Source organism: Aythya marila (genome assembly GCF_965140915.1).
Source record: "Aythya marila genome assembly, chromosome: 1".
NCBI lineage: Eukaryota > Metazoa > Chordata > Aves > Anseriformes > Anatidae > Aythya > Aythya marila.
Genome location: NC_139042.1, coordinates 93,363,678 through 93,390,185, shown reverse-complemented (window position 1 = coordinate 93,390,185; position 26,508 = coordinate 93,363,678). Strand labels below are relative to the sequence as shown.

Here is a 26,508-nt window from a genome sequence, read left to right as displayed (position 1 = left end):
TTTTGGATTCCTTGGGCATCAACAGAAGATGACCAAATTTCTCTCAGTATTATTGACACACATTTTACATTGTAAGTGGGAATGAGAAATTTTAAGTATGAGACTGTCAGGAGGTTTTGATAAAGCCTTTCCCCTTGATGAGTGCTGCTATCTGCTAAATGCCAAACAGGCCCCCCACCCTGACTGTGTTGGCCACCACATTTCTGCTCAAATCCTTCTCATATGTATTGTTACCAAAAGATACACTAAAATTCAGGACAAAGTAGTAAATTGCTTCTGTATCTTCTGCTGAGCTTGTAATAGATTTGAACCAACCTTTCATGGACAAAATATATCAGGAGTCAAACAACATATTGCTCAAGGATTATTCAGTGCATCCTCACCCTTCATCTCCCTGATGGAAAAAAAAACTAGGAGCAAGATCATTAGGTCACATTAAAATAAAGTATTCCTCACAAAATAATAATTTGTAAGGCTGCATTTACCAACTCTAAAATTTAAGCAGAAGCCTGCAGAGCATTTCAGAAATTGGGTAAAATATTTACAGATAGTACTTTTTACCTCTGCTTAGGGTTTTAAGATATAGAGGAAACCAACATTTATTTCTGCTTGATAACATATAATGTATATTCAACCTGCAGCATCTTGCAGTCTTGACAAGGATCGTGTTTTGAAAATCAGTGTGTAATGTAAAATCAGTACTTTAAAAAAGTAGATAGTCTAGGGATAACTTCAACATTTGCAATAATGTTTTTCAGCTACAATATTTATCAGTTGAGGCTCGTAAAAGGAGATTCTGATGTCCTAACACAGCAGATAAATTATCTTCCTTTTGCAGAAGGCAAAAATCACCAAAAATCACTTATTAAAAGCTTAGAAAGTGAATAAAACACAGACAAAGTCAGGCAAATCACTTCTGAAATACAAGGTTTGCCTTGTATATATTTCTGAAGTAAAATGCTAACATATACTCCTAACAGAAGAAAATATACTGCTTGATTAACAATCACATTTTGAGATTATTTTTTTTTTTTTTTGGAAATAAAGCATTATCATTGACAAACAGCACTTAAAAAAAAAAAAAAAAAAAAAAAAAATGAGGGAGGTATACAGCTTTGAATCTGAGAGAAAAGTTCCCATATGGCAGATGTATTTAAAATGTGTTTTAAATACTTTAAAGTATATTGAAGTATTTTTCTTATTTTATGTATAGATTCTGTTTGACCATATTTCTGAGCTTGTATTTTTGTTTGTTCAGTAAATTGTACTATTATATATAACATGTTACATATTAACTACATATAAAAATGTTGTGTGTGCATGTGTATATGGAAGAGATACTTCGTCCTTTACTCACAACAAGCAAAAGAGTGAAAATCTCTTCTCCATGCAATGACTTGGGAATACTTTATTGACGAGTGCTTGAATTAAGTGTCTATTTAAGAAGAGGATCATGGGCCAGACTCATTAGTGCTAATGCAGGAAAATTTAAATTATGTTTTTGTGACCTAGCAAGGTCTTCTTTACCTCTGGGAGATTACTTTAAAGGAGAGCTTCCATGCTGCTCTCCATTAGCAGAGGAACATCCTTAATTTCTTGCCCTCTGTTCCATAGGAGTTATGTTGGAAGGATCTGCTGAGTTGATTCACTAAAACAGAGTATCCTGCAGATACCCTGTCTCCTGTAGCAGTTTTGTGAAAACAGTGTTGCTCTCCTGCAGCAATAAAATAGTAAGATAAAAGTCATTCTCTTGTTTATCATTAAAAACTGCTCCCTAATGGATTTTCCTGTAACAACGCTGTTAAAGGAGCTGTGCTCACACAGTGAAGTATCCTTCGCAATGAATGCACAGAACACAGGCCCATTGGCTGATGCAAAGTAATAGCCACCAAACTATATAAGCTTCTAAAGCAAATACGTGAATACAGATTTCATGCACTGAGATTGCAAGAATCAAAACTGTTTTGTCTTTGCACAGACTCTAGCCACAGTCTAGTTATATTTAAGTTTTATCAGCCATCACTTGTTTCTCCTAAGCACTGCCATCCCTTGTGGGTGACAGCTGAGCAATTGCACACAGCTGCTGAAGCACTGCATTTTTCTGCTTCCCTCTTTTATGTATTGAGCCTATCAGTAGGGCACATCATTCACCAAACTGTCTGTTAATAGTATTTACCAATCTGAGCTAAATATGCTGCTCTCTTGTTGAGTGCTAGTGGATCCTGTCTTGAAAAGGGGGAATACCGTTATATTCTTAGGCCTTTTTAACTGTATGCATTGAAAAGAAAAGAACCAAACTAATCTCCATAATGCCTCTGCTGTTGTGCAACATTTCCATACACTTGTAGGTTCATTAGTTACCAGAATTAAGCCATTATTCAAAGGTTTTCAAACTCTTACCACAACAGAGTGTGGTTTAGGAAATGCTGTGGTGCACCTTTCCCAGCCTCAGCCCCCACTCCGGCTTCCTGCAATAAAACACTGGTAGTGACAGGCTTCCCCCCCTGCTCCTCCAAAATAAGAGAGGAGTTAAAATGTTGCATAGAAGCAAAGAGTGCTTCTATGTCAGTTTTCATCCATCTATCAAACCACCTCCTTTCAGCCTCCATTGTGACGGCAAGGAAGCATGCCCTTATCATAGAAACCACCCTGAATATCTAGGATAGGGAGAAGCACAGTTCCCTGCCCAAGGGGATGCATTTGCTTATGTTTTTTTAAAGAGAAAACTTTCCTAATGTAAAGATAAGTTAAGAGCTGCAAGAACGTATTAACAGAAAAGCTGTTATGTTCATTGTTAAAGTGCCATGTGATAAAAGGCCTCTCTTGTAGGTTGTACATCCAGAAGCACTTACCCAGTACATTATTTCTCATATGCTTTTGGAACCTGGTCCTGAGCTATTGCCCTTGTTTAGCCCCTACGTGATCTAAAGTGATCTCTGTCCTCAGGTAATACTGTGAAAAGTTGAACCCAACTAAATCACTAGGTCCAAAAGTTTCAGATTTAGATGAGAAAGGAGTTCAACAGAAGGATCTCTTCCTCTTCATTGCTATTCCATGACTGTACATAAGCAGCTGATTTTGTACCTTTCTGCCCTTCTTTTATGTCAGCGTCGATGTCCTCCATTCCCCTCCCCCCCGCCACACACACCCTTCCCCATCATCTCCTTCTATGTACTATACACTGACTTGAAGTTAAGGTAGCATATTCCATACCTATTGTGTGCATGCACACTCATGCTTTCTAGTTACTTACTATATGGATTTACATATACTGCTGATAGCACAAACTAAGTTGACAAAACAGTCATTAACGTTTTAAGAACAATTCTAGAATATATATATATATATTTCAAATATAATTGAATGCAAAAATGCAAGAACATGCTTTCTTCCAAACCCAAACTAAACAAAGCTGCATTGTAAGAGAGAAAAGTGTTAGCTTTTGAAAGACCCAAGTGTAAATATACAGATCCTCTTGAATTGCTATTCAAGTATTAAGACTCATTTTATATCTTTTACCTAAGAATGACTATCAAGTGGATTTCTGCAGGATCATTTGCACAACTGGACATCCATTCTCATCACATGGACCTTTTGTGATTCCTGCATATGACAATTCCAGTCACTTCAGGAGATCTGAATATTTCTTCCTGAAGGAGTTGGAACGTGCTTGGAGGGATCAAAAAAAAAAATATTGCATGGGAGAGTGAGAGAAAGAAATGCAGGATCTGTTACAGTGAAAGATGTTTCTGAAGAACACCAAAGCCAAAAGTTTATTCTCATTCAAACTGTTGGAAACATTAAGTCAAAAGGACATATGAGAAGTTATGTCCTGCATACATGCAGGAAACTGAATTCACACATGCTGTAATCCACACTATACATTAAAAGGAGCATAAATAAATTAACAAACTGTTTGATGACAGTGTGCACCATGGTCCAAAGGACCCTTGAAAGATCCTCCCCTCAAAGGTTTTTTCCCTTCTTTGTCTGCCGGACTATACCTGTCCATCTCACTGTCCAGAATAGCCCTCCCTGAACTAATCTGTAATGCAAATCCATCAATAATCTATCTCTATATAATTCTATATAAATTATATCACATATCTGATATTATACTATGTATTATATAAATGTTTTCCTGGTTTCAGCTAGAATAGAGTTGATTTTTCTCATAGTAGCTGGTATGGTGCTGTGTATGGGGTTTAGGATGAGAAAGATGTAGATAACATCCTGATTTTTTACTTGTTGCCGAGTAAGCAGTGCTTACACTAATTCAAGCACTTTTCAACTTCTTTTACAGCTGAAGATTGTACATCACTTGCTTCATATATATTATTACTATTATCATTATTATTATTATTTCTCTTCCTTTTCTGTCCTATTAAACTATTTTTATTTCAACCTGCAATCTTTTCCCCATCCCACTGGGGGGGGAGGGAGAGGAGAGAGGTGGCTGGAGCAAACGGCTGTGTGGTGCTTAGCTGCCTGCTGGGTTGAACCACCACAAGTATATAATTTTGTATATTAGAAAAGGCTGAATCCTTTCCAGGAGAGATGAGGAGGATCTATTCAAACAGTTGCAACACGGAGTTTTTCAGGAACAGCCCCTGTTCGGTTTGCATGTTTACTAAAAAGAAACAGGCTGGTACAATTATTTTATGCAGTTCACAACAGGTGAAGTGCTATCGCTTCAGCACCAGGTAATGAGAAGCCACAAGATCAAGATCAGAAACAGCACTTTTGGACACCACTTTTTTTTTTTTTTTTTTTTTTGCTGCACCCTTCCTCTCAGGGGCTTCTTTTTCAATTAATTTCTGTGTGAATAGCAGCAGGCTGTTTACATGAGAAGTGTATCCCATGAGACTGATGAAAAGAAAATCATCACTTAATACTGATAGCTTCTACCGTAGCTGAGAAAACTATTACTATAAATTTCATAATAAAAAAAAAAATGGAGATAATGACACTCCTGCTTTTAAAATGCTTCCAGATCCACTAAAATGCTGCAGAAGTGATATTGCTAATATTATTTTACCACCTTGCCAATTGAAGGGTTGTTTTTCAGTGCAAATATGAAAGTTACAGATGGAGTGAGTAATATAAGCTTTTATTTTGTTTGCCAACACTTCCCATTATAAGACTACTTTCAATTGCTTGCAGTTTGACTTTTGTTTGGATAGTATTTTTCCAGGCCAGGTGTCTGCCTCAGGCTCACTCATTTCAGCTGGAAAGTTGCAGCTACAACTGTTTGGCCACTTCCAAGAATAAGGGAAAAAGGGTGGAAAAAGAGGAATGATATTTTGATCCTACCATAAAAGCAAAAAATAAAAAAACATTATGAGAATTTGAGCAGTCCAACCTGCCCCATGGCTTTCAACCTCAGCAGGTGACAGCACTATCACAGATGTTCTTGGTGTTCCTATTAAAAGGGTGCCCAAAGTTTGTAGTCTGAGCACAAACAGTTGTGTAAAAAGACAAACAAATGGCAGTTACTACATCCTCAGAAGTGATTTTCCAATAATGAACAACTAAGAGCTTCCATCATTGACTCTGAACACATCCTAGAACTACCCTCAGTGGCTAAGTTAGTTACAGCCACACACACAGGTATAGTCTGCTGAGACCTCACAAATCAAGGCAAACAGAATTCCCTCTCCAGTGCTTGTACAGCTGCCCATACCAGGCCCAGGAAGCATGGACAAGAAAGTGATCTGAATGCACAGAGAAAGGGAGGAAACCTGGGGGCCCAGACGAGTGTTGGATACCAGTCTCTGTTGCTGGGCATGCAGACAGCAGCAATGAGAGATGGAGCAGAAATTCAAAATAGTGTCCAGGACAAAAAAAAAAAAAAAAAAAAAAAAAGGGAATTGCAAAACTGGATTTAAGAGCAGTGGGAGAAAGTCAGAAGTCAGGATCAGGCTTACAGTGGGATTGCAGGTGATGGAGGCTGGTAAAGAGTAGTTGGGAAAAAAGCTGGGAATGTGAGACTGAAACAAAAAAAATAGTGGGGTGGGATACGGCACTGACAGAGGGTGAAGACCCACATGAAGGAGAGACAGATTGAAACACTGTGGAAATGGAGAAAATGAAGACTGACAGAAAGTTTGGAGTATAAATAGAGACTGGGAGGATGGCTGAGAATTCTGAGGGGAAGACTAGTCATGAGAACATTCTGAGTTCTCATTCTGAGTCATGAGAACAAGGCCCCAGGAAAATAAAGACAGAGATGGGAAAGACATGGAGTGTAGACAGGACTAGGACAAGAAAGAGCAGGAGAAAATGGAGGAGAACAGGTCATACTTAGGACGAATGAACACAGAAGTCTACCTCTTCAACAAAATATTCTTCTCCTGTACCTAAGATATCATCTTGTAATAGTCCTCTTCTGCCAGCAGAAGCATAAGAATCTCACAGGCAAACCACTAGAGCTGGGTGAAATAAGGACTAAGAGACTAGTGCTGCTAGGAATAATTCTGTTCTTGACAAGGACGTGCACAGTGTCCTTAACGAGGTTAATCTTGATGATTACTTCTGAGGATGTCATAAATGCTGTTTCCATTTTGCAGGAGGGGAAGAAGAGGACACTTAGCTTACCCTACAACAAAAGCTAGAAGGAAATTGCATTTCACGCAGGCCAGAACAAAACATGTTCAAAGATTATTACAGTTGAAAATGAAAGCACTCAACAAGTATAAAATATCAGAAATTAAGTATGCAAGTATAGCCATAGCCTCCCCATTATGTACGCATTACAGCGTGGGTAGATTTCATGGCTGTTGTCAGAACTCAGAACTGGCCAATTCATTTGTCTAAATGAAAAAAAGAATTTGCCAAGATGGCTTGATTTGCAAAAAGCTCCGTTAGGACTCTGGAACAGTTCCAACAGTTCTGTGTCTGCCAAACAGAAACCTGCTTATTTTCCTGCCAGCTTATCCACTCAGCTTCCAGCAGCCAGCTTACAAGGCCACTAACTTCCAAGATCCAGATTCTGGGGCTTAGACAATGGACAGGCAAGGGGCTGGGAGGGGTGGCATACCACATCTCTCTGGGCCAGCCATTTGGAGTCCGCAGACCACTTGGGAAAGTGGTTCTGTGGACATGGGTACCAACTCTTCCTAAAAACGTGGTAAATGATTTAATGTAGTGCCTAATTGATTCTTCTAATGAGTAACTCAAAGAAGTAGGTGGCTCGGGGCTGAATAACACATAGATGCCCAGCTCAAAGATTTTGGCTTCCTGACAGCCTCCCAGGTGCAGAGCTAGGCTCTTCAAATCCCACTCTTAGGTTCTCTGGCAGTCAGGATTTCATTCTGAAGTTAGTGCCAAAAAACTTTCTGTTCTGAGATCTTACAGTGGTTTGCAAAGAATGTCTTCACGATTTTGCTTTCATTTAGATATTTAAAAACCTCAAAATACTGTACAGAATGGGCAGCCCTCTTGCATATAATTACATGCTCATGCTGTTGTATATCTTTGTTTGGACGGTGCTTTTGACAAATCCTCATTCAAGACAGAATAAGGATGCCTCATGTACAGGAGAATTTGGTAAGTAGGCAGTAAATGAGGCAGAGGATTTCTGACAAGAATGGCCAGTTGTATGTGTAATAGAGATAAGTGCTACCCTGTAGAGCCAAAATCTGAATCCACCTTTGCAACAGATCTCTCAGATGGTGCTAATTAAATGACTTAAATCTATCTTTCCCATCAGGTTACCAAGCTGTATGTATAATGGAACGTATTAAAGACAAAAGACTCCTATTTTGATGAAAGCAGTGCATTGAACGTATAAACTCTATATAACATCAGGTAAACTGGGGGGTGGGGGGGAGGAGGAAATCAAGCTGTGGGCATCTGAAATTGAATATACAAAAAAATTTGGATAGTTTTAAGTTTTGTCTATGCCTCAGCTGCCATTTGCCAAAGAGGTCCTTATCACCTTCTTTGGGGGTTTTGAAAAAAATTGTTTCTGAAACATTCTGATATCACAGAGATTATCATCTCAGAAAAATTCATGAGTAACTTGGTAATTATATCTTCAGAATGGAACATGGAGGAAACCAAATACCAAACAGCAGCCCATTAAGTATCACCTATTTTGAATAAACCCTCAGATGACTGGTTTGGGGTCACTCAGGAAGCTTGCAGCAGTAATGAGAACAACCCAAAGGACCCATGGTGTTGTGCATGGGCAATAATCCTCTTTCTGTTTCTCTCGAGAAGAAATCAGTAGAGTGATAATATGAGAAGCTGAACTAAAGATAACAATATCATATATCTTGAAAAAGTCCATGGCATGTTGAAATGCCTAAAACACCTTTTCTGTAGCCAGCTTTGGCTGCCCAACTACCCAAGCTGAATGAATAGACTGATGGATTGTTCTGTCTGGCTACATTCATTCTGATCATCACTTAAAGGAATGTATCATTTAAGAAGTGGCATTCATCACCATATTTACCCTAGTAAGCTGTCAATGCAATAGCTACACAGTTATTAATTTGGTATTCATTTCTTCAACTACTTCAGTAGATCTGCAATATTATTTTGATGTCAAGGAAAGTATCACAAATGTGAAAAGAAATAGTGACATTAGTTTTTTTATGACACAGGATGTGACCAGTGATCCTGTTGGTTTCAGGTACATGAGTTACCACACCTTTCACAAAAAAAATTGCTAGTGTTTTAAGGCTCATCCCCTAATCTCTTGAAATAAATAGCAATTACTTCACTCAAAACTGAAAACAAGAAAGGGCTAAATAAACCAAACAGAAAGAAAATAAAAGATAAATGTCTGTAACAAAGTCATTTTAGATATGTCCTCTATTTCTGTTCCCAAGGACTTCAAGAATAGTAAAATTATATTTCAGTTCTTCCTACAGGCTCATGTGAAGCTCACTGTTTAGTGGTCCCATTGCTCAAAACAAGGATCCATGTCTTCTATGTCCTTGTGAATAGGTCTAAACATCACCAAGATCAGAATCGCCTGAACAAAATGCTAAAAAATAAAAATAAAAAATTTGCTCTTGTCTATTGCTGAAATCTTTCAGGTCCATCTGAACATCCTTGTTTGGAACTATTTGAATAGAGTTTAACCATCCTGTTAGAATTTCAAGTCACATTTGTTTATAATGTTTGTTAACTTTCTACAGCAGACAATAAAAGGCTTGCTTAATAACAGTGAAGAAAGGTGAATGCTTGTAGTTCCTGTCTCTGCTTATTAGTAGAAAGACATGCTTTAAAATTCTCATCTTATTTGTTAAAAGCTAGAAAGCCCCCAGCTAATGAAAATGTGGACTTGGCCATCCAGCAGAGAAAGAGTCACCAGTGAAATTTAGGTGACAAAACATTTGTCTACTGTAGTGAAAACTGCTTATAGAAAATGTATTTCTGTAAGGCTTCCTGTTGGAAAGCAAAGGGAATATACCCCACAGAAAGAATAAAGGAAGGTAAAAATTGAGACAGAACAAGACAGTGTCTGCTTATAATCTGTCATCATTAAAAATATAAAGAATAATTTCAGATTTTTGTTTAAGAGTTCATTATCTAACTGACAGGAGAACCGTATGTGTGCAGTTCTGTCTCTATAAACCACAAAAGCCATTAGCTCCACTGTAGTTTTCCAAGTCAATCTTACCTTTTACTGTCACGTGAACACTCTGGCTGGTGGACAGCTGGGGCTGAACAAGGACATTGCATGTGTATTCACCCTCATCTACTTCCTTCTGCACGTCTGAAAGCTTCAGTGTCCCATTATTCTCAAATGCCACTTGGCGATGGTTAAAGGGTAACAGGTTAGAGTTCTTATACCACTTAATGGAATAATATGGGTAGCCAATTACGCGGCAGTGGATGTAGGTGTCCCGTCCTGCTATTGCTGTGATGTTTTTCATTGGTCGAATACTTGCTGGCCCTGGAATGGTAAAAAGGAACTCTTGAAAACAATTTAAATGTGCATTTGCTTGTGGAAACAGTTGTATATATTTCTGAATATACTAAAGTTATTAACATTTACAGATGCAGCTTACACAACGCTTCTTAGTATTTGACAGTTTTTGCTTCTAAGAGCCACAAGCAGTTTCCCTAATCTTTATATGCTCTAGTTTTAACTCACCCTGCAGCTTACATACCAATTACGTGGAGATACATATTTGCATTATCCAACACTTGTCTGATAAAATCTTCGCTGCGTTACAAATTAAAAGGCAGAGGATGATTTAATTAATGTGAAATACTAACACTGATACAAAGCAAAAACCCTGTTACACATGAGAATGCTGACAAAGTTAGCATTTATTTTGACGTATATAAAGTATAATACCATGAGGATGGGTATTATGCCATGTAAAGCTGAAAATGCAAGCTAAAGTACTGTGCACATGAATAATTACAATGAATGTTGGACAAGTAAAGGAGGAAAGGAAAAGAAGAAAATCATGCACAGTAGGACTAAAGTAAAGAAACTGTGAATTAATAAAAATGGATATAGGAAAAACAGAATATAGAACACAAGTCAAAAGAGATCTTCCAACATTTAACCATATCATACACTTTCTAGATGGGGCTAGGAAGGTGGGGTTGGAAAAAAAAGGGGGGGGGGGGAGGGGAGGAATAGGAGAGGGAAAACAGTAAGTTGGTTTTGGCATTCCAAGACTCATTTCAACACATGCAACAATCTTCTTCTCCACTACAATGAGTTATGTGTGTTTTTTTGAGGAGCTGATTTGACAAGCACCTCTTACGTTTATTCGAGCCTGGTACAAGACGACTCCAGCAGAGTTGTTGGCAATACAGCGATAAACTCCACCATCTCGGACCTGAGTGTTAGAGATATTCAGGTAACTGACCACGTTCCCTTCAGAGGTGATAATCTGGCTGATACGATGACTTCCATCCTTCACAATGGGATCTTCGTCCAGTGTCCAAGTGATGGTAGGCAGAGGGGTCCCCTTCACATTGCACATAAGAGAGACAGGCTCTCCTGGACTCACCACTTTCTCACTGAAGGCTGAAATGATTTTGGGAGTTCCATCTGCCAAAGGGAAAGAAAAGCAAGAGATGAGTACTTACATGCTGTAAATCTGTTCCCTCTATCCTGAAGCCTAATCACATAAACCAAGATCTTTTTAGAAAAGATGTAAATAATTGTATTCCAGGATGTAACTCTAATCACTGAAGGACAGAAACAAATTCTAGTAGCAGATTACTTAAGTAATACTTTTCTTACTGCAGGTGTCTTTGTCATCTTCTAAGAACACTTGTATGGACCCCACTGAAGGAAAAGCACTTGAATAGATGGACCAGGGCTCTGCACAGCTATATGAGCTGCCAGGTTCTTGCAGAGAGGTGTCAGTCATAGACAATTCATCACTAACAACATGCAGCAAAGCCTTAACACGATTGGAATTTTACCTCTTCTGGTACATTTCAGGTCCTTTAAAAATTAAGGATGAAGCCTGCTGACAAGAGCCAGGCATAACTTGTATAGGCTAATTTCACACAGCTGTGTCAATTCAGTTTAGTCCTGACCCACAATACCCCATTTAGAGAAGTATTATGTTAAGCTTCTCCTGAATACAGATTGCCAGTAATAGTAGTGATGTTTTCTTTCTCTGGTCATATTGTGCTACAGATAAATATCCCTCTGTGATGAGAGCATTCAAACGTTTTCTTGTGTGGTCCATGTCACAACTCACTCAGCCTCTGCCAGGTAAATGAATAAAGAGAATGGACGGATACACAGACTTTGAGATTTGAAGTAGGAAGCAGGATTATATAATCACCTAACCAGAGAGCTTGGAGGTGTAACATTTAGGAATGCTGACACTCTGCTATTAGTTAGGAAGTTCTTTCTGAGATCATGTAATGCATGGTTGTTCTCCTTTGAAAATTATACTTTCAAAGCTGTGTCTAGAAGGGATTTCATTATAATTGGGAGCAAAAGTGCAAAAGGCCATGTATCAAGATCAGTAGGCAGAACACTGGAAACAAGCCAGTCAGAAGTTTGGACAACAATGCTGTAGGCTACTGTCTGGTTTTAAAGAACCAAGTGGCAAGTAAACTAACTTCAGTGTTCCTACAGTGTTAGCACCTGCAAGAAACAACAGGAAAAGGGTACTCATTACCTAGAGAAGGGACAAAGTCACTTGAAAACTCTCCTTGTTCATGAAGCTTTTTAAACACTATTTTAGTTTCACACAGGACAAAGGATGTCAAGACAGGACTGAAGCCTCACTCTCTGTGTGATGTGCTATTTGTGCGCACTGTGTGTTGCCTCCTCACACACACTTTACTTTGCTACATGCTATCCATACATTTGGGGGGCTTGAACCATAATGATACCCCTGGAAATCACAATTCTAATATATGAATTTCAGTGCAACATCACCCAGGAAACTGAGGGAACTGGCAAGACGTATACAAGGCCCTCCCTTCAAAACATGCTGAATCACAGTGAAATTAAAAATAGCACAGAAATATTCCTTTGCTTGCCACATAGTGAAAATCATAAAGCACAGACACTCTCAGACTGCTGAAAGAACTCAGCATGCAAAAAGGTACATTTCATTTTGTTTGATTTCATAATTTTCTCCTCTTTCCTCCTCCCCCTTTTATTTCTGTCCCATCAATTGTGTGACAAAGTTCTAATTTATTTATTTATTTTCATCTCTGACTCTCTTCCTTTCCTTTACTGTATATTATATACTGTCATTCCTCAGAAAACAAAGCAGCAGCAATATGGGGAAAAAAAGCTTTTTACCCTGAAAGGAAACTGACACTGGACCAATAAATCTTTGAGTGTGCACACCTCTGCGACTCCTCCCTCTCCCTCCCCCCACCCTCCACCCTTTTTTCAATTCAAGTGACAGGCTTTTTTTTTTTTTTTTTTTTTTTTGAGATAAAAGCAGACATTATTTTCCCAGCGAGACCCAAGTGTCTTTGAAATCTTTCCTGCTGTTGCTCTCTGATAACCTGCACTCTCTCGACATCATGATAGATTATCAATATGCTCTTTAGGCTTTCTTGTCACAGGAGATGGTTGCCGAGGTAACTCAGCTCAGGCAGGTAATCTCTTCTTTTTCTATAAAGACTCTAAAAATAGTGTCCATGCCACAACTGCACTACAGCCTTATTAGCAAACTGGCTCTGTACAAATTGATTACTTTCCTCACTTGTTTATCATGTGGCATATTGTGTCAGTAACTTAATATGATCTTCAGGTCTTTAGCCAATATATCCAACCAGAAAAGGAGATGTTCATCTCTCTCTTCATGCCTAGAAGAAGATGTTTGGAGCTGAATAGAGAACTCTTATCTCATGTCCTGCTGAAAAGCTAGTGTACAAAATAAGCACTGTCCCCCAAAGAGAAAGACGGGAAAGACTGTTTAAAAGAAGTATTTTTATCAAATTGACACTTTCTGTTAGTTTTTTTTTCAGGATGAGGAGGCACAATAAATTCTGCTGACAGCTCATAGGTAGCTTTTTCTCTTGTTTAGGGTCTCCTGTCCCTCACTTTACAATAGTGATATCAAAGACAATCATATACAATATGGAGACCAGAATCACTAAACAGGTTGCGACTCACCTTCTAGTACCACCTGAACATAATCTTGAGCAGACATCTTGTCCTTACGCACAAAGCACTGGTATGCTCCACCGTCACTCTTAGCCATGCCATCCATAATAAGGTTCTCCCGGTTGACCCCAGTGATCCGGACATTGTTACCGGGGTTGATGATTTCACCATTGCGGTACCAGGAGAGCTCCTGGTCCTCAGTTCCTGTCACACTGCAGGACAAGGACACTTGGCTACCAACACTGCTTTTTACTTTCCGTGGGCTGATTGTGGCTTTTAGTGGTTCTGAAGATTTAAATCAAAATAAGGGGAGGGAAAGAGAAATAAAGAACATTAAGTATACGTGTACACTTATGTGTGAATAACATTAACTCTCAAGTAAGAACAAAAATCACATCCATGCCTTTCTGAGAAAAACAAAACAGAACACTACAGCAACAACAAAAAACAACAGATTATCATTTTTGCTTAAAAAAAAAAAAAAGCATTTTCATCCATGACACAAAACATAAGTGAAAACCTACTTAACATATGATAGAATTCCCTAGACTATGACTAAATGAATGAAAGGAACAAATCTACTAGTAATAACATTTTTACTGGGGGCTTATCAATAGCCCTACACATGTTTTTGGAGAGTAGGACACTATTTCAGATTAGTTCAGTGTGGACTTTCAAATTGGTGCAATAGGTGTAATCCTGAAGCTTATCTTCCATTTTCATTTCCTCCAAAAGGCATGTAGTTCATATTATCTGATGTGAACTGAATTATAGTAAATGCCAAGGACCAGGAGAGTTGTTTATAAGACTGGAAGATCCACAATAAAATGTTGCCAGAAGTGTAACTATAAAGATCTGTGGAATCTGTCCACACCCAAGTACTTCTTTGTGTGGGCTAACTAAATTTTCCATTTTGATGTGGGAGGAGTACAGTATTTTCAAGTGATCCTTAAGAAGCTGTAGGACATAAGTAATGCACATTTTATGTGGCAGCAAAAAAAAAAGAATGAATGGTGTTGAAGAAAATTCATAAATGTAAATGCAAGGAAAACAATCTTTATCCTGCCATTAGTTACTGGCATTAATGAATGCAGATCTGATCTCATGTTTTGTATATTTAGGTTTGACTTCCTTATAAAGATGAGGGACTTGTTTGAAGTGTACATTTATAATAGATTCTGTTGTATTATATGTTCAATACTGACTTTAAAAATAAGAATGAAATTTATAACACATTTCCTTCTTCACTTGTGGATAATCAATGCTGATATCATCTCTGATACTAAACACATACTATTTATATTATTTTTTTAGCCAGCTTACGTACATACATACACATATATATACTCACACTTATACATAAAAAATTCCTCAACTAACTCATTCACTTTGTAGAAAATTTTGTAACATGCAAGTTAGAATAAATCTTTAGTGCTTCTCCAATATGTATTGCCAAAAATTACAGGCCAATTGGGAACAGAGGCCTAGAAAAAAAACACATGTGGGTCCGTGGTCTCCATCATTCCAGATCACATACACTTATGTAATAGACTTTTCCTCCAAAATGATCCAGATCAGTAGTTAATCTATGATCACATGCATGTTACAAGTCACTGCATATCCCTATGTTTTTTAAAGAAAAGGCCACAAAGCCTTGAAACTGTCAACAATCAATTAAACAAAGTAGGTATGCTGAAAAGTACCACCAACATCTTAAAGACGAGTCAAGAAAGTGAATCATATCACAGAATCACAGAATCACAGAATTTCTAGGTTGGAAGAGACCTCAAGATCATCGAGTCCAACCTCTGACCTAACGCTAACAGTATCCTCCATTACAGAGAAGAGTAACTTTTTCCCCAACTTTTTCTTCATGTCAACACTATCCATTAGATATCTACCCATTGATAACTGCTAATGGTCTAGCTGACCATTGAGTCCATAAGTAAAATACATCACTGGGGTGTGAGGATGCATTCAGTATTACTAACAACACTGTTACATCATGTTTCTGGACATTTTGACTTTGTGTCACACATGGCAAACTGAATTAAACTAATTTTTATGCATATATGTAACAGCAAAGATCCTTTATTATAATACATAAATTACTGATCTGATTTATTTTGCCCAAATCCACTATGTGTAATTAGTGGTGAAGACATGTTAATGGCCTGAACTATTCACAAACTTCTCCCTTTTCAGTTTGCTAGTTGTGCTGTACAGGTGGAAATGTTAGTTCACAAAGCATTATTTCTATTTCAGGAAATAATTTCTTTTTAACAGTAGAAGAATAACACTTTTCCAGTGCAGTGCTTCTGAGTAATAATTATCTTTGCTAGAATTTGTGAAACATTCAGAATATTCACACATGAATACTCAACTGAGAGGAGGTATGAGTATTCAATATTACTGAACAGCATGAGTCATGGCAACAAGAGTTTGGCAGCTTTATTCATGAGAACATTTGCAATTTCTTTTTAAGCATCCAATTGAAGCTTCTAAATTACATATCCTCTGTGTGATAAATTATATAGCTACATTATAAATTGCATCTGTTTGCACTTATGATCGCTCAATTGTCCAACTAACTCATCTCCACAGAGCCTACTTTCTGATGTTGCACAACTTTGAGAAGTTTAAGCATTGCTAAGGTAAAGTAACACAACAGAAGGTTCAGTAAGGCATAGCAACATCTTCCCACATGCAAATGCCCAAGCTGGAAGCAGTCCAAGAACTTCACTCAGGCAAGGACTTACGTTTTACATATAGTCGCCCTATCATCTCAGCAGTACCATAGTTGTTCCACACCTCGCAGACGTAGTTGCCTGAGTCTGAGGGACGCGTGTTCTCTATCAGCAGACCTGTAACTGTCTGCCGAAACCTGCTGTCAGGCTCCCAGGGAACGTTGTCCTTCAGCCAACGATACTTTGGTGCGGGGTGCCCTGATGCTTTGCAAGGCAGCTCCACTCGCTGTCCTGCCATGGCTTTACGGTGGTCAAACCCATCTAGAATAGATGGAGCTGAATTCGCTGGATCTGAAAGAATAAATAGTGGTTTTCAATGGGAGTATTACAATTATTACATTCACTAAGCAATATATCAATATTAATTCTCCTGCCTCTCTGACTCACTAGCCCAGTGTTTTATGTACTTCAGTTAGCTACGGTGCCCCAGCCATCAGCCTGGAATATCTCAGTGGTGGTGGCTGAGTTCCAACAGCATGTGCTACTGAAACATCTCATGTCTACTTGGAAACTCTCCCATTGGACTTTTTCCAGATGGCAGCCACTTCCCTGGTCATCGTTCATGTCCCCTTTCAGAGGAATAGAGAGCCAAAAATATGTTGCCTGACCAATTATGACAGTTATCCCTCCACTACTCTATTAGAGCAAAGCCAAAACACTCTCCATGCTTCTCAGTGGTCCAAAGGCTTTGAACTAAAGGAGCAATATATTCCTTTGTCAGGAAAGAAATGGGCAAAGACATGGGAAATTCTATCTATAGCCTAACTGACAGACCAGCCCCTTTTTTTCTCTGTAAAATGAACTTAAGGTGACAAGAACAATTTACAACTTAATACTCCAACTTTCTGTGCACAGCTTACTGAGAAAAGAAGCTCTCATATAAACATGCTTATTTAACACTGGTAGTATTTATGCATCTCACAGAAGTCTGGTAGAGTACTTTCACAAGATGTGTATGTCCGCCATCAAAAATAGTACCCTATTTGTGACGCCAGCTCTTTTAATTTGAAAACTCTTGGAGAAAGAGGCTGACATGGTTTACAGCTCTGAGCAGCATGATGGAAGCTTGTCCTGGATCTAGTGTGATAGAAATACCAAACAATACATCAACAATTATTCATTTAACAATTTGCTTATTGCATGAATATATTTTGCTAGGATTTTCCTCTCACAGAGAAACTCCACATGCTGATCAACTCTTCTGGCTCCTGTCTGACATGTTGATCTCCTTTGGGTATATCTACATAGTAGTTCTCTAGGTGTAGATGTGATTACAACATTGGCATTTTCTAGTGGTCTTTGACTTAGCTAGTTCAGGTGCTGCTCACAGCAGCTGCAGCAGATTCCTGTCAGAAGCTGGAGAGATTAAATGAGCATTCTATGCTGAATCCAAGTTATATTGAAATCCCTACCTGAGTTAGTTAAGTTTATAAATAATTTAGCTATATTTTCATGAGCTGTAGCCACACCTGGCAAAATACATGTACTCTATTAGATATAATCACTATGCATGTTAAACTATCAGTCCAGAAACTAAAATTGTGATGGTAAACAAATGGGCTAATTAAATTTTGTATGAATATCTAAATGAAACTCCAAATGCCAAATTCAATTAAAGATAACCACATTTTTTCTCCTTCTCTGTGGGTACCAGCAGAAATTTGAACCACTAAAGGTAACAACGCATTCACTTTACAGCAATTTACTTGTCAGTCTCATCAGAAACAAGTCAGCCAGTAGTTAAACAGATGATTTTGCATGCATTGGTAGCCACTGGGTCCATATTTGGCATCAAGGAGTTTATTTTTAGCTTGCCATGCTGTTTATGTCTGGCTTAGTGAGGGCACACTCTGCCAGGATGCTATTGGAAATGCCAATGTCAATTTGACTAATTGATTATTCTTTTCCTTTTCTCCCCTTTGGGGTCATCAGACATCTATGTTTTCTGTGCACAGATTCCTCTGTTTAGCCTGAGGAATTAACTCCATAAAAATGTAAGCATGCGAGGGATTACATCTCTGGCTGTTAGAAATATTACGTCCACATGAAAACAGTTTCTTCAGTTGAAAATAACAATTAAATAATGAAAAAGTAGAAGTGACTTTTAGAATTATTGCCTGTGACATCCTACTCAAAAGCTCCCAGTAATATCGTATTGTCTCCATATGCTTTTAACTTCAAAAGGCTTTGTGGAGAATATATGTGGTCCCATTTACAATCCTTTAAGTACAAAAATACAAAGTACTATGTGGACTTCAAACAAGACGGGGGATACCAGGGAAAGAACTAAGGTAAGGAAAAGATGTGACTTAAAAAGACCATGAGTTGACAGACCCCTATTTTGCTGTAGAGAACCACACATGCTTCAATGCTAGGCTCAGGGATACTGTGAAACCACCTCAGATAACAAATTGATGGTGAAAACAAAGCAGCCATTGCCTCAGCAGAAGTCAGGGAGTGGGAAGGCAGGCAGGCTGCCCCCAGGAGGTAGGTATGATGCCCCCAGGAGGTGGCTACTGAGCCATGATGGGAAGCATGACCCCTCTCTGTAACTGCTGTTTCTCACCCTTCAAGAAAAGCCCACCTGTTTCCAAGTCATCTGTCCCAGGTCAAAGCCACTTCCCCTTTTCTCTTCTTGGACTGAACCTGAGCAGGAATAACCCTACCTGAATCCCCATCTACAGAACAGCTGAACTGAGATTTGCTTATGTACTTGAGAAACCTTGAACTGGTTCTTATAAAGGAGATATTTCAAATTTATTGTATTCTGTTCTTATATATTGAAATGGATGGTAAAAGCATCTCTTTGGAATGTCCCTGGGCATCCTTCTAGTCTGAACATACAGTACATCTAACCAACTAAATAAAAAGAAAAAAACACAAAAGAAATCCCAGGGTTCATATGCAATCACCTCCAATGAGGCAAACAATAAAGTAAAACACCCCAATTAGAATATGTAATATGGAGTATTTTGAGTTATTATCTTACTGTGCTTTAGCAGTCATCAGCAAATGACTTCTGGCAAGGACAACAGGGAAAAAATGAGGCAAAATATTGTTGTACATACTAAAACATTCACCTTTGGATTTTCTTGGAAGGTCAGAGCAAGAAATTCATTATGCTTTCAATATCATATGGTCTTTTTATTTATTTATTTATTTTTCTTGATGGTCAGGGGGTGAAAAGAGTTTAAGATTTTAGGAGCTGGAACTCATGGCTTGACAGAATTATTTGTTGAAATGTACACAATGGGCATCATAGAAATATTCTTTACCACATTGTTGGTCTTGGGAATTGTTTTATTTTGAAAAGTCACATGATTTCAAAGAAATGTTTCTACTGCAAATGAAATTTAGAACTCTGCTTCAATTACAGGCATACTAATTATTCACCTTTGTATTTTCTCTCATATACACATTGCCTTCCTCACTCTTTCAAACAAACAAAAATTTAATTCTTATTTAAAAGATGACCAAGAGAACATAATCAATATCCATAACAATTTTTTTCATCTTTAATTAAGCTAAAAATATTTATGGCTGTAAAAGTCAGGCAAAAATGTAGGTCTCATGCAAGTAGACCTTTCATGACTATGTTCATGGATTCTCTGATCTCAGCTCTGGAAGGACTAACTATTTTAAAACATAGTATATTTCTCTAAAAAATAATGAAAGAAGAAAGGTAGCTAGAGAAGTATTAAGAGACAAAATGCACATAATTGCTGCACTTGATCAGTAGATTAACAGGACTGGAAATCAGAGCCCTATATAGATCTAAAAGAGAAAAATTAATCCCACAGAATTCAAAAAAGCCAACTATAATACACAGGTAAACTTCCTATTTTGATTTGGTCTGTGGAAGAAGAATAGAAGAGAAGAATAGAAGTCTGGACAGGGCACATTTTTTAGAGTGCATGTTATGAAAGATGAACAAGACAGAGCTTTCAGTTTTACCCCTTTGTTCAGTGAAATAACTACAAATTTTCCTGTGGTAACCAAGATACAAGCTTGATTTTATTTATGTTACCACTGGCTCAGCCTTAGCATGATTTCATACGGAAGCAGACCATATTATGGAGCCAGATAAAAGGATAGGATCATGTCTATCCTTATAAGACCAAAGCAGATAGATTATTGTGCAGGAAAAATATTTCTTCATCTGGCTGGAAAAATCAGAGGCAGGAGTTTTACCCACAGGAGAAACGCATCAAAGGAAGAAACTCCTGGATCTGACTGGTAAGTTATTCTAACTTGAACAATGACACTATTTTTAGCATTAGCATATTTAAGTATTGATTTGTGTGTTCAAAGGGCTTCCAAATCTTTCAGCAATTATCATATTGGAGGAGAGTAGGACAAGTACTACTAATGCAAGACCTTGTGTCCACTTCTGTCTCCTTTATTGCTCTCAAATAGAGGATAGAGAGTTGAGACTTAATCACTAGGTGCTGTGTTTGTTTGTTTGTTTTTGTTTTCCCGATAAAAAGAGCAAAACACAAGACGACAAGGTTAAAAGGAGAACGTCCACACTCTCAGATTATGAAGGTCACCATACCCTGATGGATCTGTAAGGTTATTTGGCAACTTAATAACAGTGAAAATGAAAAAGCTGTGTGGGCATTCAGTGGGATGGTGTACGTCTTCTGTAAGGCAAGGACACAGGGAGAGATAGGAGAAAGCCTATTGTCAGCTAACTATGGATTCAGGAATACAACTGTAGATTTGCACACATGCAAACATACAGTGCAGTTACAGACACCCAGCAGGGAGAGTAAGGGGAGATGGGCAATGGCTATTCTTATACAGATGTACTTGGGAGAGAGCTTCAGACACAGGCCTAGGGTTCACTCCTCCTTCTGACCTCACCTTACCCACAACTGGCATCTCTCACTGAGATAAAATGGGGGAATTGGAGCAATAACATATTGACCACCCCATGTGTTTGGTCAGGTGAGGGAACACTGGCAATCCTTCACACACACAACAATCATTAGATGATTGGCAATTTGAAGGAAAAATGACAATACCCTACCTACCTTCTAATTTTTCTACCTTCTGCACAAGATCATTTGCCCAGGATCTAAGCTTTGCTGATGGACAGCCACCTTTTAACCCCCCAGTCTACCTGCAGCACCCTTAGTGGCCTCAGCCAGGTCACATACCCTTACTGGCTAGAGATCCCTTCTGGAATTAGAGGAAAACACCACTTACCCTGGGAAAGGAGCATTTGAAATGAAAGGGGAAAGTTGAAATGCACCTCAGCTGACCTGAAGCTCCTGCAGTGGAAATACCTACAGCTGAGCTAAATACCATGAGCTCCTGCTGTGATTAAAGAAAAATAGGCACCATATGGCAATTCATCCCATCCCAATAGAAGCAGCTGAAATAGGCTAGATACACTACTCTGTAAAGTGTCTATGGCTCCCCTTTGATTTCAAAGGGGAAGCTAGGGTAGATAGATACTTCCACTGTGAATGTCTACTTTCCCATCCACAGTCCTCTTACAAAGCATGCTAAACCTACTAAAAATCACTGTACTAAATGTCAATGACATGCTGTGTACCCTACTGAATCTCTGGAAATATCTACTAGTAGTAGTAAAATTAAATAACAATATAAAAAAAAAAAAAGTGGATTTTAAAGTAGGGAGCTGCAATAAGCTCACTTCTACCTTCTATTTAATAGACAACTTGGTTGTTGGTGCATATTAATACAAGATCAAGATCCTGCCATATCAGTTCAGCATACTAGAGAGAGGCACATACAGTATTTATTTCAATGCTATATATATATATATATTTATATGTAACGTATATATATAAGTGAGCACCTGATACAAAAAGTCTTGCACTGTTGCTTTGTCGTGTTTCTCCAGTGTATCTGTGCCTTGTGATACATCGGTAGTTGTACAGTCCATCTTCATTCTGTACATCTAAAATATACAAGGCTCCCGTGGATGTGATGAGAAATCTAGGTCCTGAAAGACACAAGCATTTGCAGTGTTTAAAATATCTGCAGGTTGTTAATGTGTTCTGCTTGCTCACACTGGGGAATGGAGGTTGCAGGCTGAAGGGTCCTGAAGGTTTTGTTGCCAGAGTCTAGAGGCTGCAAATTATAAGTCTACTAAGTGCTCTCTGCAAATGCATATAAAGGTATTAACACATGTATTTCTTATTGAAACTGTAAGGATCTGTAAGGCAAATGTGAGGAATGAAAGAAAGAAAGGTCTATATCACAATCACAAAAAAATATCCAAGAGGTATCTGAAATAAAATATAAGGTAAAGAATTTAATTTGGTATAACTTAACATCATAGAGTGATACGGTAATTCACTAGCAGAGTTGTGCACATTAGAAGGACTTTATGAGATGACATGAATAATTAAACCATATTAGCTGAAATGACATTTGTTGGCCAGATACACCAGAAAACTGAGGGGAAAAAAAAAAAAAGGATCAAAAAGTAAAAATAAAGGAGTCAAGGAAGACAAGAGAAACTCACAAAAGAGGAAGTTTTTACCCCAAGAATACGGGACCTACATGTATTTGCTAAAGGTCAAATATTTGTCCAGCCAAAAGAACCACGTACTGTACAGCCCTGCTTCACAGCCTTCTTCAGGTGTGGTGGGAAAAGAAAACACAAGGACAGCAACACCAGCCTTGCAGATATGTCCACACTGCTTGTCCCAGTGCAGTTATACCCACATATACCCAGTTATATGTCCACACTGCTTATACCAGTGCCAGTTGCAAGCTAGGCAGCATGAGATGAGTTAATATAGTATCTGATCTGCTGCAGGCCTTTTTTTATTATTATTTTTTTATAATAGCATTGCAATCTGTGATTAGAAAACCAAAATGTAAGCAGGTACACAGATTCTGTGTCTAAAAGAAGTTTAATAAACCATAAAAGCACGGGATGTGTTATAACTCATATCTAAGTATTCAATTTTAACTTTTTTTTTTTTTTTTTTTTTTTTTTTTTTTTTAATCTAAACAGAAAAGTTTATTTCAGGAAGAAAAAGCCCAGCAAAGTCCCCTTAAAAAACAATGTCTCCTTAAGACTGAACAAGACTGATATGTTCATCATTTGTCCCAGATTTCATTCGTATTGAAAATAATTGAACAATATTAGCTGAAATGACATTTGTTGGCCAGGTACACTAGAAAACTGAGAAAAAAAATCTGAAATTCTCTTCAAAAATATATTTATTATTATTAACTACAGAAGGTGCAGAACATGTCATGGCACATATATACACTCTTGCAGTTTTGATAATTTGACAGCTGCACAGGTACGTCTGTTCTGTTAAAAATGCATGTTCTAAGGTCAAGGACACTAAAAAGCTAACACCTACACTGTACATGTTTACTCTAAGGATTTCCCCATATTAGAATAAATGGAAAGTATTGTGGTTAGAATGCATTGCACACTTAGGTCTCACAAGACTGACCACTTTTTTCTTTTAAAAAATACTGCAGTCTGAGCTATGTATGCCTTTCTAAAGATTTCACAATGGAGAAAAAGGGGGGGGGGGGAGATAGAAACATTGTCTCATTGTCTTTGCTATTTTCTGCTAGGCATTTGGAAGCTTTTAAAACATGCATACCTCTATCCATGTATTATAAAAAATGTGTCTCCCAAATTAAGGGAGAGAATACACAAAGATGAAACACATTATGATCTAATATTCAGTAATGTGCAGTAAGAAATATTTCCTTTTCTTCAGAACTCTATTTGAGCAATGACTTTTTAATAATTAAGTGTAGTCAAGGTGCTTGCTCAAAAATGAATCAGTGGGAAAGCAATCCAGCAGAGAAAAGACAGAAAGGAAATGGTATTATTACAGAGGGCAATCTCCTTTAAATCACAATCTAAAAGAAGTGAAAAAAAAAAAATACAACCATGACTGACCCTTAGGACAGATAATATTGAATAACACAACCTCAGCTCACCTCTCTCATCCTTGTATGTATACTGAATTATAAAATAACCATGCTACTTGTCTTGGCAGCCCTGTTCTCCTGAAAGTCAAGGCATAAAGATGGAAGCAGTCAGGTAGCACTTTCGGAAAAGCTTATGAACCATATTGTTCATAATCTTCTAAATTACCTGCTTTATTCTAACAGTATGTGCCATTAATTAAAAATATATTAACAAAATGAATCCACAGCATGGAGACACAGAAGATGCTGGGCTACTCCCAGGTGTCAAGAGGGAGAGCTGGGCAAGGGAAGACCCAAGGGAAGAGGAATGACTGGGAGGCAAGTGTGCTTTCCTCAGCCACGAGCTATCAGTGACACTACACAACACTATATTCCAACCTAATAGGGGGTTCCCCCTGATACAAAGGCCATATTGATGTCATATGCCCCTGAAAACCTAAGTGCTTACATATGGAAAACTTCTGCTTTAAGTACAGTTGAGCAGAGTAGGAAGAGCACCTGAGTAGGTAATATTTCACAGTTTCACAGCCAGGTATCTGATGTATGGCATTGTAAAGGCTACATGAGAAAAGCAAAGGTATTGTGCATCTTATATTTCAATATGTTTAGTTGTAATGTTTGGATGAAACAATATACACAGTTAATAAAAATACGTTAAATTCATAAAATATGTTTTACCTAGCTTCTCAATTACTAGTTATTACAAGTTATTTATTTGCTAGTCTGCAAAATAGCTTGGCTTGAGCAAACAACCTGAGTGCATTTTCTACAAATATCTGGCAACTAACAGCTATGAGCAACCATAAAACATCCAATCTGCAAGTATTCTGGCAACGTGCTAGTGCATCTCTTAACAATCACAGAGCTGTTCTTTACCTCCTGTCAGACATACAGGAAAAGCCACAGCTTTTTGAAAGCCACAGCTGAGAATTCTTCCTCCTTTTAGGGAGGCAGATTCATGTCAATTCACAAAGAGCTTGTACTTTCTGATGGCCAGAGGACAATTTCAATTTTTTTTGCTTGATTCTCACACTACAACTCCTAGATACAGTGTCCTGTATTTCCTCCTTTCCTCTTCACAGTCCCCAATTATGCAGATACAATCACTCAGCCCATTCCATCCTATCTCCTCATAACATAGGTGCTCAACATCTGTACCCTTAAACCAGGTTTACATTCATCCATAATTCTAGGTGAGAAAGGATGTTTAGAATTTTGGTGTGAAAACCCTGGGCTGTTTGACTCCCGCGTCATGCAGATTTTGCACAACTGAAATATTCATAAAGCAAATCTACCTTTACTAATAAATATGTTACAAGGGCTAAAGGTAATTAAGGCATGGTTGTCTCCCTTAGTCTTTAGGGAGCATGAAATGATAGCTTCAGGAGAAAGGAATCAAATCTAAGGATTTTACTTGGGGTTAATGATGGGTATGTGGCAAAAGCAATCTCTTGCTTCTGTTTCCAGCTGTGTGAGCATTATGCAGCTCTGTATTTCAGGTAGCACAGCCACTTCAGACGTGTGTTTGCCCACAGCAATGCAACTTGGCTGGCAGGGATGATGGGCTGCTGACTAGGGGCTGTACACACCATGCAGACCTATCCTCTGGAGCCCGATCAAGAATCAGATCAGGTTTTCCAAGCTAGGATGTAACTCGATTATCAAACAGTACAGGGGTGCATGTCAGTGGAGAAGCTGCTCAGCTGCTGTAACATCAGAGGACAAGGACCACAAGTGAGATAAGAAGGGGCTAACAGGATGGCTGTGACCCATCTGCCCCCTCCAGTAAACCTTCAAAAGTCAAGCAACTGGAAACTAAACAGTTGATGGGCAGAAATGTGCTCATTGTACAATGGCTTCATGTAGGTTTTTTTTTCCTGGGCTCCAATTTTAGCTTTGCTAAATATACGTAATTCTAGTTCTACAAAACTTTGCACTGTCGAATACCATTAGTAGGCACAAGTACAAGACTGTACAAATGTGTGTGCAAAGCTTAGAAATTAATTGCATTCTCTGTTTTCCTAAAGCTTGCAAAAATATGAGATATGTTCTATACAGGCCACCACTAATAATTAAATTTGTTTCTCTGCTTAGGATAAGCTTGAAGTAACTGTCACAGAGGATGAAATTCATAGCTTTCCTTAAACCTACCAAAAGCCCACCTCCTCACTGTCTCAACACTATGCCCATTATTTTCACTAATACTTACACTGGAATCAAAACTGGGGAAACATAAGGAGT

At 38.2% G+C, this 26,508-nt stretch overlaps 1 protein-coding gene across 1 annotated transcript in view; it reads right to left on the bottom strand.

Annotated features, from left to right (window-relative positions):
• DSCAM (DS cell adhesion molecule) overlaps nt 1–26,508 on the bottom strand; it is a gene marked incomplete at both ends in the record, with an annotated part of 475,148 nt that overhangs the window by 163,352 nt on the left and 285,288 nt on the right. Inside the window, 5 exons of the mRNA XM_082772650.1 lie at nt 9,635–9,910; nt 10,733–11,029; nt 13,583–13,858; nt 16,333–16,611; nt 22,151–22,297. Coding sequence (XP_082628776.1) covers nt 9,635–9,910; nt 10,733–11,029; nt 13,583–13,858; nt 16,333–16,611; nt 22,151–22,297 — 1,275 coding nt within the window. The remainder of the gene's footprint in view (nt 1–9,634; nt 9,911–10,732; nt 11,030–13,582; nt 13,859–16,332; nt 16,612–22,150; nt 22,298–26,508) is intronic.